Below are 15,565 nucleotides of genomic sequence, written 5' to 3' on the forward strand. Positions count from 1 at the left end.
AATAATAAAGATCAGAGCAGAAATAAATGACATAGAGACAAAACAAAACAAAAAACAGCACAAAAGATTAATCCAAGATCGGGTTCTTTGAAAAGATAAACAAGATTGACGAACCTCTAACAAGACTCATCAAGAAACAAAAAAAGAGGACCCAAATAAATAAAGTCAGAAATGAAAGAGGTGATATAACAATGGACATCACAGAAATACAAAGAATTGCAAGCAAATACTAAACAACTATATGCCAACAAACTGGACAACATGGTTAAAATGGATAAATTCCTAGAAACATGCAATCTTCCAAAACTCAATCAGGAAGAATCAGAAAATCTAAATAGGACAATAACAACTGATGAAATTGAAGCAGTAATTTTAAAAACTTCCAGCAAACAAATGTCCTGGACCCAATGGATTTACAGGTGAATTTTACCAAAAATTCGAAAAAGAACTGACACCTATCCTCCTCTAACTATTCCAAAAAAAATTCAAGAGAAAGAACACTTCTAAGATCTTTTTACAAAGGCTGCTTATCCTAATTCCAAAACCAGATAAAGACATTACAAAGCAAGAAAACTACAGGCCAATATCCCTGATGAACATAGATGCTAAAGTCCTCAAAAAATATAAGAAAATCAGATCTAGCAATATATTAAAAAGATCATACACCATGACCAAGTGGGATTTATTCCAGGGATGCAAGGCTGGTACAATATTCACAAATCAACCAAATGTGATACATCATATAAACAAATTGAAAGATAAAAACCACATAATCATATCAATAGATGCAGAAAAAGGATTTGACAAAATACAGCACCCTTTTTTGATAAAAACTCTCAGTAAAGTGGGAATAGAGGGATCATACCTCAACATAATAAAGGCCATATAAAACAAACCTACAACCAACATAATACTCAATGGGCAAAAACTTAAAGCATTTCCCTTAAGAACGGGAACAAGACAAGGATGTCCGTTTCACCACTCTTACTCAACATAGTAATGGAAGTCCTAGCCATAACAATCAGATAAGAAGAGATAAAAGGAATCCAAATTGGAAAGGAGGAAGTAAAATTGTCATCATTCACAGTTGACATGATATTGTACAGAGAAAACCCTAAGGATTCCACCAGGAAACTACTAGACTTAATAAATGAATTCGGCAAGGTAGCAGGATACAAAATTAACACCCACAAATTGATGGAATTTTTATACACCAATAATGAATTCTTGGAAAGAGAAACTAAAAAAAAAAATCCCATTTACCATTGCAACAACAACAGAAGATACTTAAGAATAAACTTAACCAAAGACATAAAAGACCTGTACTTGGAAAACTATAGGACATTGATAAAAGAAATAGAGGAAGATACAAACAAATGGAAGGGTATGCCATGTTCATGAGTTGGAAGAATTAACATCATTAAAATGTCTATACTACCCAAAGCAATCTACAGATTCAACACAATCCCTATTAAAATACCAATGGCATACTTCACAGAGCTAGAAAAAAAACTCCATAAATTTATATGGAACCGTAGAAGACCCTGAACAGCTGCAGCAATCTTGAGAAAGAAGAATGAAGTAGGAGGGATCACAATACCGGATATCAAGTTATACTACAAAGCCATTATAGCCAAAATACCTAATACTGGCAGAAGAACAGGCATATAGACCAATGGATCAGAACAGAGACCCCAGAAATTGACCCACACCATTATGGTCAATTAATATTTGACAAAGGAGGCAAGAATATACAATGGAATAAAGACAGTCTCTTCAACAATGGTGCTGGTAAAACTGGACAAACACATGCAAAAAGAGGAAACTAGACCACCAACTTACACCATACACAAGAATAAACTCAAGATGGATAAAAGATTTAAATGTAATGTATGAAACCATAAAAAATCTTAGAGGTAAAATCTCATACATAGGCAGTAAAATCTCAGCCATCTCACGTAGCAATATGTTTACATATACATCTCCTAGGGCAAAAGCAACTAAGGAGAAAGTAAACAAATGGGACTACATTAAAATAAAAAGCTTCTGCACAAAAAAGAAAAAGCTTCTGCACAAAAAAGAAAGCACCATCAAACTGAAAAGGGAACCCACTGAATGGGACAACATATTTGCCAATGATACACCTGATAAGGGGCTAATATCCAAAATATATACAGTACTCATACAACTCAACAAAAAGAAGACAAACAATCCAATTTAAAAATGGGCCGAGACCTGAACAGGCATTTCTCCAAAGAGGACATACAAATGCTCAAGAAAAGCAAGAAAAAATGCTCAAAGTCACTAATAATCAGAGAAATGCAAATTAAAACCACAATGAGATATCACCTCACACCTGTCAGAATGGCTAATATCAAAAAATCAAAAAACTGCCCTGACCAGTTTGGCTCAGTGGATAGAGCGTTAGCCTGCAGACTGAAGGGTCCCAGGTTTGATTCCTGTCAAGGGCATGTACCTTGGTTGTGGGCACATCCCCAGTAGGGAGTGTGTAAGAAGCAGCTGAATCGATGTTTCTCTCTCATCGATGTTTCTAACTCTCTAACCCTCTCCTTCTCCCTTCCTCTCTGTAAATAAAATCAATAAAATATATATTTTTAAAAATCAACAAACAACAAGTGCTCGCAAGGATGTGGAGAAAGGAGAATGTTCACTGCTGGTGGGAATGCAGACTGGTGCAGCCATTATGAAAAACAGTATGAAATTTCCTCAAAAAATTAAAGATGGAATTTTCGTTTGACCCAACAATCCCACTTTTGGGAATATATCCTAAAAACCCTAAGACAGCAATCAGAAAGAATATATGCACCCCTATGTTCATAGCCCCGTAATTTACAATAGCTAAGATTTGGAAACAGTGTAAGTGCTCTTCAGTAGATGAATGGAGATGAATGGATTAAAAAGCTGGTGGACATTTACACAATGGAATAATATGCAGCTATAAAAAAAGAGGGATCTCTTACCCTTTAGGACAGCATGAATGTACCTGGAAAATAGCATGCTAAGTGAAATAAGCCAAACGGAAAAAGACAAATATAACATGATCTTACTTATTTGTGGAATCTAATGAACAAAATGAATTGACCAACAAAATAAGACTCAAAGCAGGGAGACATGGAATAGACATACCTCAATGATGTGGGGTTGGGAAGACAAGAAGAGATAAACCAAAGAACTTACATACTTATAGGCATAGCCCATGGACATGGGCAATAGGGTAGTGAAGACCTGGGGGTGGGTGAATAGGGGTTGGGAGGAAGGGGAAAAAGGGGGGAGGGGAATGGGAGATATCTGTAATACTATCAACAATAAAAATATACTTTAAAAAATTAGAATAAACTAGTGAAGTAACAACAGTAATGTCTATTTCCAGTAAATAGCAAACACATTACTTAGAGCATTTTCTATTTCCCATGTACGTTACTGAAAACTCTACAATACATGCATCATACTATTTAAGCTCCAAAATCATTCTAAAATGTAGGTAAGAAAATATTCACAATTACACAGTAGTGTCATAGATGATTTAAATTTTAACTGACAGTTGATCTAATACTAGAAAAATGATCCCTTGTGCTAACTTCCTATTGTTATTAATATTGATAATTATCTTTGACATTTTAAAACACATTAAAATATAATTTTTCAAGGCATTTTAAAATACCTCACCAAATTATGTTCCTATCAAAAAATGTGGAAAAAATAATCAGGTAAATAAATTAAAATAGTTTATAATAAGTAGGGTTAGAATTCAAGTACTGCCTGTTTTCCCCAATTCCATTTTAGTGACAAGAACACAAAAGAGTCATAGGCATAGAGAATGGACTAGTAGTTGCCAGAGAGGAGGAGGTTTGGGGGTTGGGTGAAAATGGTGACGGGACTAAGAAGTACAAATTGGTACTCACAAAATAGTCTCAGGGATATGAATGTAATCAATAATATTGTGATAATTATTTATGGGGCCAGTTGGGCACTGGAAATATCAGGGGTAACACTATGTAAAGTATATGATTATCTAATTACTAAGCTGTATACCTGAAACCAATATAAAATAAAATTGAAAGAAAAACACACAAAAGATTTAAAGACTTTGATGAAAATATGACTACAGGTCAAACTATATTCCTAAAAATATAGCCACCAAATATATAGCAAAATTTTGATATTGTTAGCTTATGATATGGATGTCAGTCATGTCCTGTCACTACCATACTTTCCTTCTGTAAGTTTTTCCAAAAAATGATGACAGGTACGAAGTCAACAACTCATAGTATATGTGAAAATAACCTGCATGCCGTGCCACTTCAAGACTCAGCCTACTCAAAAAAAAAAAAAAAAAAAAAGACAGCCTACTCTTATGACTGGTTCCCAGAGAACATTCATCCTCATTCTTGGCATAAATTTCAAGCTCACCTCTATTATCTTAACCCAAGGGTGAGGAACGTCCTGCCCACGGGCCATATAAGGCCCGCAAAATCATTTGGTCAGACCCTGCCAAAGTATTAGGGGTGAGTTAATTAAATGTTTGACCAAATATAGCAGGCTAGCTTTTAGGTTGATAATTTTGTATGGCCCTCGAATGATGTTATAAATATCCAAATGGCCCTTGGCAGATAAACGTTCCCCGCCCCTTAAGACTTGAGCCATCTATGACACCAACATGCTTTTTTTTTTTAAGCCTTCCCTTTAGTGTCTTCTTGGCATACTAGTCTTATGAGAAGTTTATGCCATAAACTTTGTGAGTGCTCTACCCTCAAATACTCCCAAATCCTACCAAATAGAACTCACTCATCATTCACTTTATTAAAAGGTTGTTCCTTTAAAGGAAACCTATTGTAAAACCTTTGCTAACCTAGTTAGTTCCTTTGGTATATTTTAAATAATTAAATGTATTAAAATGTTATTTAAAATTAAAAAAAATTCAGGTATATTCCACTTGTGTGAAGCATTCTAAATCAAGACAACTATAACTCTTATAACTGCATAAGCCTGTTCTGTCAGTCACGGTTGTTGTTTTTTTAATACTCATCTGAGGCCATGATTTTTATTGGTTTTAGAGAGAGGGGGGAGAGAGGAAGGGCAAGAGGTGGAGAGAGAGAGAGAGAGAGACCAGTGTGAGATAGAAACATCAATCGGTTGCCTCTTGTAAGCACCCCGAACTGGGGGTCAAACCCACAACCTAGGTTTGTGCCCTGATAGAAAATCAAACATGCCACCTATCTGTGTACCTGATAACACTCCAACCAACTGAGTGACACTTGCCAGGGCAGGCAGGGTTGTTGTTTTTTTTCCAACCAGTTTACATTCTGGTCCAACCATTTGGCTGGACCATCATTACATTTGGTCCAACCATTCTGCACCAGTTTCAGATGTATAGCAAAGTGGAAGCATATTTCTTTACAGATTTTGATCAATCTTTGAGCTCTAAAGTCTTTTGCATAAACAAGTTATTTGCATAAATATTTTGTTAGAGATATATGTCTATGAGTATTATAATCTTAATGACCAAATTTCCATTTATTTCATTAATGGCAAATGTGAATTTCACCAATAGTTAAACTGATCATGGGAATATCTCCAAACAACCAGAACTAACCCTGTACTAAGAAAGAAAATTTTGGTAAATTGATTTGATATATTTTATTTCGCGATCCCCTGATATTCAAAGCACCTATGTAACATATCCAGAAAAATACATTTTCACATAAAATCATTTAACTAGAAATTATTGAGTATCTACTATGTGTCAATCTGTGCTTGGCCTACATATTCAGTAAAAGACATAGTTTGTGCATATAGTTGCTATATTTTTGTACTATTCCCTTGATATTTCCATATTCATCACAACAGTACAAATTTTAGCATAGTACTGAGCATATAGTAAGTGCTAAATATATACTTACTTGATTGATATTAAAATCATTTAGGACTAATAATTTTAGCTGATCCCAATCTTACCTCCTTTCCACCCTTATACTGTGGGGTTGGCAGACAGCAATAAGTCCCAAAGCAAAAAAAAAAATTCCATAATCTTCATGAATATACAAAGGAGGAATGAAGGGAGAGCATACTCTTATGTTATATTAAGAATACTAGTAGAGAGAAACTAAGATGGCGGCATAGGGAAACACCGAAATTGCTGCCTCCTACAACAACTTCAAAACACAATAAAAGGACAGAACGGACATCATCCAGAACTTACAGGAGGGCTGGTGGAGTGGAAATTCTACAACTAGAAGGAAAGAGAAAAGCACATTGAGGGTCAGAAGCTGCGGAAGTAAAGTGCAAAGGTACGGAGGCTCGAGCGCGTGCGGAAAGGGGCTGGTACCTGAGGACGCGGCTGCCTTTTTGAATGGGGGGGTGGGGGGAGTCACAAGCTCCCGACTGCTCTGAACTCCGGTTCCGGGAAGTCTCTGGGGACCCAGGACACATACGGGGAGAAACTGGACTGTCTGGCAGCGAGCAGAGCTCGGAACACGAGGGCAGCTTTCCCTCAGAGGTGCTTGCAGCAATTAAATTATCAGGACACTGAGACGCACGCAGCCCCTTAGGGCAGGGCTGAGAATCTGCCATAGTTCCTTGCTCTGCCCTTTGATTCCCTGAGACCCCGCCCCACCAAGGCTGCAGCAGAGGCTTTTGCATATGAATGCCCTGGCCCTTTGCAACCTGAAAATTACCTAACAAACTGCAGCTGGGCCACAGACCCAGAACTTCCAAGAAAAGGCCCAAGGCCCCACAGCAGCTTGCATTGCTTCATAGCTGGGCCTCATCAGGGCACCTCCAAACTCCAAAAAATGAAGGGGAATCTGCAGTTCTCTTAATAGCTCCTGCTGGGTAACCTCCAAGAGCCTGTGTACCCAGTGGTCAGAGGGGGACCATCCGGATTACAATTCCTCAGATCCATAAGGGACACACCCAGGGGGCAGACTCAGTGAGCACCAAAGCCCCACTGAAGCAAGTCTTGCCCCATAAGGGTGTCTTCAGCACAGAAGTTCTCCCACTGCAGACACAGCCGATTCTCACTGCCAATTGGCCTGGAGGTCAATTCTTCCCAGTGATCCTACAACAATCAAGGCATAACTACAACAAGACTGTGCACAAAGCCCATAAGGGGGTGCACCAAGAGTGTCCACCTCAGGTAACGGGGGAGGCTGAGTCACTGGGCCCTACAGGACACTTAGCACACAAAACCACTCTACCAACACAGGGAAGCATAAAAAATGCCGAGACAAAGATACAGGTCACAAATGACAGAAATGGAGGAAAGCAAACAACTGGATATAGAGTTCAAAACCACATTTATAAGGTTTTTCAAGAATTTTATGGAAACCGCCGATAAATTTAGTGAGACCCTCAAGAAATCTAGTGAGACCCTCGAGGATATGAAAAAGGACCAACTAGAAATTAAGCATACACTGACTAAAATAAAGAATAATATACAGAGATCCAACAGCAGACAAGAGGATCCCAAGAATCAAGTCAAAGATTTGAAATACAAAGAAACAAAAAATACCCAACCGAAAAAGAAAAAAGATTTCAAAAATATGAAGATAGTGTAAGGAGCCTCTGGGACAACTTCAAGCATACCAACATCAGAATTATAGGGATACCAGAAGAAGAGAGAGGGCAAGATATTGAAAACTTATTTGAAGAAATAATGACAGAAAACTTCCCCCACCTGGTGAAAGAAATAGACTTACAAGTCCAGGAAGCGCAGAGAACCCCAATCAAAAGGAACCCAAAGAGGACCACACCAAGACACATCATAATGAAAATGCCAAGAGCAAAAGACAAAGAGAGAATCTTAAAAGCAGCAAGAGAAAGAAAATCAGTTACCTACAAGGGAGTACCCATACGACTGTCAGCTGATTTCTCAACAGAAACCATGCAGGCCAGAAGAGAGTGGCAAGAAATATTCAAAGTGATGAATACTAAGAACCTACAACCAAGATTAGTTTATCCAGCAAAGCTATCATTCAGAATTGAAGGTCAGATAAAGAGCTTCACAGATAAGGAAAAGCTAAAGGAGTTCATCACCACCAAACCAGGATTATATGAAATGCTGAAAGGTATTCTTTAAGAAGAGGAAGAATAAAAAGGAACTCTTACCATTTGCCACAGCATGGATGGAACTGGAGAGCGGATAAATACCACATGATCTCACTCATTTGTGGAATACAATGAACAACATAAACTGATGAACAAGGACTGATCCAGAGACGGAGAGGCATTGATTGGACTGTCGGGCCTTGGAGGGAAGGTAGGGGAGGGTGGGGGTAAGGGGGAGAGATCAACCAAAGGACTTATATGCAAGCATATAGGCCTAACCAATGGACACGGACAACGGGGGGGGGGGGGTGAGGGCATGAGCGTGGGGGGGGGGGTAGGGGATAACATGGGGATAAGGACACATATGTAATATCTTTTTTTTTCCCTGCTCATAAATATATTATTCATAAGTTTGACTAAACCAGGCGCGTCGAAGTCCCGCCCCACCAGCCACTGATGTGATGTATTATATATACATATGTAATATCTTAAAAAGAAACCTCGATTGCAGGCTTGATCTCTGGCACTGATCAGAGCACATGCAGGAGGCAACCAGTTGATGTGTTTCTCACATTGATGTTTCTCTCTTTCTGTCTCTCTCCCTCCCTTCTACTCTCTCTGAAAAATCAATGGAAAAAATATCCTCAAGTGAGGATTAACAGAAGATAAAAGAATAGAATACATTTTTCAATCATTGGCAGCAAGTAAGAATAATAAATAGTACATGTTAAAGCAGTAAATAAATGTAGCATGTTGGCTTCTGAAGTCAATGTTTAAACTTAACTGAACTTTATAATATTCTTGAATTTACATTCATTATTTTTGTTTATATTACCTAAGCCAGTAACAACTTTCTTCATATTTATTCAGCATGTAGGTTTCTACTCCAAAGTTGTAACATAGATTAAGAAGATATTCAGTCTGCAATTAAAAAAAAAGATAATCAGATTCATGATTTCCTTAACATTAAAATATCTATAGAGATCATATTGGGCTTCTGGTCAAGATGGCAGTATAGGTAGATGCAGTACTGTCATCCTTCTACAACCATATCAAAATTACAGTTAAACTACAGAACCACCATTATTCAGAATCACTTGATATCAAGCTGAACAGAAGTCCTATAATTTAGATATACAGAAACATCCACATGGAGACTGGTAGGAGGGACAGAGAGCTGTGTAACAGGCAGATCCCACAGCCACATGTGGTACTTAAAAATAGGGAGGAAGAGATCAACCAAAGGACTTGTATGCATGCATATGAGCATAACCAATGGACATAGATGGGGGGTTGCGTGAGGGAATGTGCTGGGGGTTGGGGTGGCTGGGGAGAGGTCAATGGGAGAAAAATGAGACTTATGTAATACATTAAACAATAAAGAACTTAAATTTAAAAAAATAGGGAGGGATATCTGAGCTGCTGTGGTCCTCCCTAAGAATGGAGGGGTCCCATCCACACACCAGGCCCCCCTGACCAGAGTTCCAGTGTCATGAAGAGAAGTCCCATATCTTCAGGATGTGAAAATCAGCGAGGATTCCTTTGTTTAGCTCTCCCCCAACAGAACCAGTAGGTAAGTGCCTTATTTGACTCTCCATCAACCTAACACTATTCACCTTGATACCTCGCCCCATCCAACCTGCAGGTCCCCCAAGCCATATTCAGTGGCTTTTCAATACAAATGGCTCATGTTGAAGACACTCCAAAAATCTCTCAAAGGTCCACAAAACCCAAACAAGCAGCATCTGGCCTCGGTGTGCCCTGTACTACTTGCTAAACAGCCCTAAGTCAAGCACTAGCAGCAGCCGGCCTTAGTCCACAGCTTGGCCTCTTCCGGGCATCTCCAAGCACAACAGAAGTAGCAGCCATCTGCAGCTCACTCTGTAGCTCATGCCAGGTGGTAGCTGATCTTGGCCTAAATCCCCAGGAGGCACCAGAACCAGCGCACCTGGTAGACAGATTCAGACCATTCTGGAGAACCACCCAACCACCTCCAGAAGCAGTGAACACAAGGGGTGAACTCAGCAAACACCAGAGTCTTGTTGAAGAGAGTCCTGCTCCTTGGGGTTGGGCCCTGCACACCAGCTCCTCTACTGCAGTTGGGGCCAGTCCTTGAAAATGATTAGCCTGGAAATAAATCCATCTCACTGACATGCCAATGGCAATCAAGGCTCAACTACAATAGGAGGGTACAGACAGCTGACATGGAGAGCTGCACCTGGAATACCCAGCTCAGGTGACTGAGGAGGCTGTGCCTATAGGCTCTACAGAATAAATAGAAACAAACAAAGGGAGGCAACCAAAATGAGGAGACAAACAAACATGTCCCAAATGAAATAACAGAACAAAACTACAACAAAATAACTAAATACAATAGAGAGAAAAAAATATACTAGATGCAGAGTTCAAAACACTGGTTATAAGGATGCTCAATGAACTTAGGGGAAGATTAGAAGAACTTAGTGAGAACTTCAAAGAGATAGGAAACATAAAAATGGAGACAGAAAACATTTTAAAAGTCAAAAATGAAGAAAACAATAACTGAAATGAAGAATATGTTACAGGGAATCAACAGTAAAGTATATAAAGCAGAGGTTCAAATCAATGATTTGGAAAAAAAAAGAAAGCAGAAAACACCTAATCAGAACAGCAAAAAAAGAATCCAAAAAATAAGGATAGTTTAAGGAACCTCTGGGACAAATTCAAGCATACCAACACTTGCATCATGGGGGTGCCAGAAGGAGAAAAAAAGAGAGCAAGAAATTGAAAACCTACTTGAAAAATATAATAATTAAAAAGTTCCCAAAGAAACCAAGATGGCGGCATAGGTAAACACCAGAAATTGCTGCCTCCCACAACAAATTCAAAAATACAACTAAAAGACAAAATGGACATCATCCAGAACCACAGGAAGGCTGGCTGAGTGGAAATTCTACAACTAGGAGGAAAGAGACAAGCACACTGAGACTCAGAGGAGGTGCGGTGTGGAAGTAAAGAGCAGAGGTATGGAGGCGCACACCGAAAGGGCTGGCAACTGAGGACGTGGCGCATGTGGAGAGGGCTGGCAGCTGAGGACCTGGCGCACCTGGAGAGGGCTGGCAGCTGAGGATGAGGTGCACGTGGAGAGGGCTGGAAACTGAGGACACGGTTGACTTTTTCAATCGGGAGGGAGTTTCAAACTCCCGACTGCTCTGAACCCAGTTCCAGGTGAGTCTCTGGGGACCCAAACTCATACGGGACAAAACTGGACTGCCTAGCATCGGGAAGAACTGGAGGGCGGCTTTCATTCAGAGGTGCTTGCAGCGATTACCGGGACACTGAGACTCGGGGCCTCTTAGGGTAAGACTGGGAAGCAGCCAAAGCTGCTTGCTCCGCCCTGTTGATCCCCTGAGACCCCGCCACACCCAAGCTTTGTGCAGAGGCATTTGCATATGAAAGGCCTGGCCCTTTGCAAGCTGAAAATTACCTAACAAATTGCAGCTGGATTAGAGAGACCCAGAACTTCCAAAAGAAGGTCCAAGGCCCCACAGCAGCTTGCATTGCTTCACAGCTGGGCCTCATCTGGCCACCTCCAAACCCCAAACAAAGAAGAGGAACTCTCCATAGCTCCTGCTGGGTAGCCTCAGGCAGAGGCTAAATTAGCACCTCCTTAGAGATCCAAGAGCCAGTGTACCCAGTGGTCAGAGTGGGACCATCCAGATTACAACTCCTCAGATCCATAAGGGACACACTCAGAGGGCAGACTCAGTGAGCACCAAAGCCCCACTGAAGCAAGTCTTGCCCCATAAGAGTGTCTTCAGCACAGAAGTTCTCCTACCATAGACAGAGCTGATTCTCACAGCCAACTGGCCTGGAGGTCAATTCCTCCCAGTGATACCTACAACAATCAAGGCTTAACTACAACAAGACTGTGCAAAAATCCCACAAAGTGGTGCACCAAGAGTGTCCACCTCAGGTAATTGGGGAGGCTGAGCCACTGGGCCCTATAGGACACCTAACATAGAAAACCACTCTATCAACACAGTGAAGCATAAAAAATGCAGAGACAAAGATACAGGTCACAAATGACAGAAATGGAGGAAAGCAAACTACTGGATATAGAGTTCAAAACCACACTTTAAGGTTTTTCAAGAATTTTCTAGAAACCGCCGATAAATTCAGTGAGACCATCAAGAAATCTAGTGAGACCCTCGAGGATATGATAAAGGACCAACTAGAAATTAAGCATACACTGACTGAAATAAAGGATATTATGCAGAGTTCCAATAGCAGACTAGAAGATCACAAGAACCAAGTCAAAGATTTGAAATACGAAGAAGCAAAAAACACCCAACCGGAAAAGCAAAATGAAAAAAGAATCCAAAAATACGAAGATAGCATAAGGACAGCTTCAAGCACACCAACATCCAAATTATAGGGGTGCCAGAAGAAGAGAGAGGGCAAGATATTGAAAACCTATTTGAAGAAATTATGACAGAAAACTTCCCCTACCTGGTAAAAGAAATAGACTTACAAGTCCAGGAAGCGCAGAGAACCCCAAACAAAAGGAATCCAAAGAGGACCACACCAAGACACATCATAATTAAAATGCCAAGAGCAAATGACAAAGAGAGAATCTTAAAAGCAACAAGAGAAAGACAGTCAGTTACCTACAAGGGAGTACCCATAAGATTGTCAGCTGATTTCTCAACAGAAACTATGCAGGCCAGAAGGGAGTGGCTAGAAATATTCAAAGTGATGAATGCCAAGAACCTACAACCAAGATTACTTTATCCAGCAAAGCTATCATTCAGAATTGAAGGTCAGATAAAGAGCTTCACAGATAAGGAAAAGCTAAAGGAGTTCATCACCAGCAAACCAGTATTACATTAAATGCTGAAAGGTATCCTTTAAGAAGAGGAAGAAGAAGAAAAAGGTAAAGATACAAATTATGAACAACAACTATCTATCAACAACATTATGAACAACATTATGAACAACAACACATCTATCAACAAGTGAATCTAAAAATCAAGTGAATAAATAATCTGATGAACAGAATAAACTGGTGATTATAATAGAATCAGGGGCATAGAAAGGGAGTGGACTGACTATTCTTGGGGGGTAAAAGGGTGTGGTGATGCGGGAAGAGACTGGACAAAAATTGTGCACCTATGGATGAGGACAGTGTGGGGGGGGGTGAGGGAGGAGAGTGGGGTGGGATCCGGGTGGAGGGGAGCTATGGGGGGAAAAAAGAGGAACAAATGTAATAATCTGAACAATAAAGATTTAATTTAAAAAAAAAGTTCCCTAACCTGGTGAAGGAAATAGACATATAAGCCCAAGAAGCAGAGAGTCCCAAACAAGATGAACCCAAAGAGGCTCACACCAAGACACATTATCATTAAAATGCCAAAGGTTAAAAACAGAAAGAATCTTAAAAGCAGCAAGAGAAAAGCAGTTAGTTATCTACAAGGGAGCTCCCATAAAACTGTCAGCTGCTTTCTCAGCTGAAACTTTGCAGACCAAAAGGGATTGGAACAAAATATTCAAAGTGATGAAAAGCAGCCAAGATTACTCTACGCTATCATTTAGAATCAAAGGACAGATAAAGAACGTCCCTAACAAACTCAACTGGCATGGCTTGGTGGTTGAGCATCAACCAATGAACCAGAGGACCATAGTTCATTTCCAGTAAGAGTACATGCCCGGGGTTGCTGGCTTGATCCCCAGTAGGGGGCATAAAGGAAGCAGCTAATCAGTGATTATCGCTCATCATTAATGTCTCTACCTCTCCCTCTCCATTCCTCTCTGAAATCAATAAAAATATATTAAAAAATAACCCACTCTTCCTTATCAAAATCTCCCAATTTATTTCTTTAAATTTCTTTATTGATTAAGTTATTACATATCTGTCGGTATCCCCACATTACCCTCCATTCCCCCACTCATGCCCTCACCCCCCTGTTGTCTGTGTCCATTGGTTAGGCCTGTATGCTTGCATATAAGTCCTTTGGTTGATCTCTCCCCCTTACCCCCACCCTCCTACCTTCCCTCTGAGGTTTGATGGTCTGATCAATGCTTCTCTGTCTCTGGATCTGTTTTTGTTCATCAGTTTATGTTGTTGATTATATTCCGTAAATGAGTGAGATCATGTGATATTTATCTTTCTCTGACTGGTTTATTTCACTTAGCATAATGCTCTCCAGTTCCATCCATGCTGTTGCAAATGGTAAGAATTCCTTCTTTTTTACTGCAGCATAGTATTCCATTGTGTAGATGTACCAGTTTTTTAATCTACTCATCTGCTGATGGGCACTTAGGCTGTTTCTAAATCTTAGCTATGGTGAATTGTGCTGTTATGAACATAGGGGTGCATATATCCTTTCTAATTGGTGTTTCTAGTTTCTTGGGATATATTCCTAGAAGTGGGAAAACTGGGTTAAATAGGAGTTCCATTTTTGTTTTTTTGAGGAAATTCCTTACTGTTCTCCACAGTGGCTGCACCAGTCTGCATTCCCACCAGCAGTGCATGAGGGTTCCTTTTTCTCCACATCCACGCTAGCACTTGTCATTTGTTGATTTGTTGATGAATAGCCATTCTGACAGGTGTGAGATGGTACCACATTGTCATTTTGATTTGCATCTCTCGGACGATTAGTGACTTTGAGCATGTTTTCATATGTCTTTTGGCTTTCTTCTGTCTTCTTTCGAAAAGTATCTATTTAGGTCCATTGCCCACTTTTTGATTGGGTTGTTTATATTCCCTTTGTTAAGTTGTATGAGTTCCTTGTAAATGTTGGAGATTAAAACCTTATCAGTGATAACATTTGCAAATATGTTCTTCCATGCTGTGGGCTTTCTTGTTGTTTTAATGGTTTCCTTTATCATGTTCATGGATTGGTAGAATCAACATCATCAAGATGTCTATACTACCCAAAGCATCTATTCAATGCACTCCCCATTAAAATACCAATGGCATATTTCACAGACTTAGAACAAACTTTCCAAAAATTCATCTGGAATAAAAAAAGACCCCGAATAGCTGCAGCAATCCTGAGAAAGAAGAACAAAGTAGGTGGCATCTCAATACTAGATATCAAGCTGTATTACAAAGCCACTGTTCTCAAAACAGCCTGGGGCACAAGAACAGACATATAGATCAATGGAATAGAATAGAGAACCCAGAAATCGACCCAAACCACGATGCAAAATTAATATTTGACATAGGAGGCATGAACATACAATGGAGTCAAGACAGCCTCTTCAATAAATGGTGTTGGGAAAACTGGACAGATACATGCAAAAAAATGAAACTAAACCACCAACTTACACCATACACAAAAATAAACTCAAAATGGATAAAGGACTTAAACATAAGACGGGAAACCATAAAAATACTAGGGGAATCCACAGGCAGCAAAATCTGAGACATATGTGAAGCAATTTCTTCACCGATACTGCTCCTAGGGCAATGGAAACTAAAGAGAAAATAAACAAATGGGACTACATCAAAATA

General features: G+C 39.7%; 1 protein-coding gene across 1 annotated transcript in view; it reads right to left on the bottom strand.

Moving 5' to 3' along the window:
• The window catches only part of TEX11 (testis expressed 11), a gene marked incomplete at both ends in the record, with an annotated part of 435,711 nt that overhangs the window by 283,837 nt on the left and 136,309 nt on the right, over positions 1–15,565 (bottom strand). Inside the window, one exon of the mRNA XM_081081640.1 lies at positions 8,903–8,988. Coding sequence (XP_080937766.1) covers positions 8,903–8,988 — 86 coding nt within the window. The remainder of the gene's footprint in view (positions 1–8,902; positions 8,989–15,565) is intronic.

The sequence above is a fragment of the Myotis nattereri genome (genome assembly GCF_964212035.1).
Source record: "Myotis nattereri genome assembly, chromosome: X".
Lineage (NCBI taxonomy): Eukaryota > Metazoa > Chordata > Mammalia > Chiroptera > Vespertilionidae > Myotis > Myotis nattereri.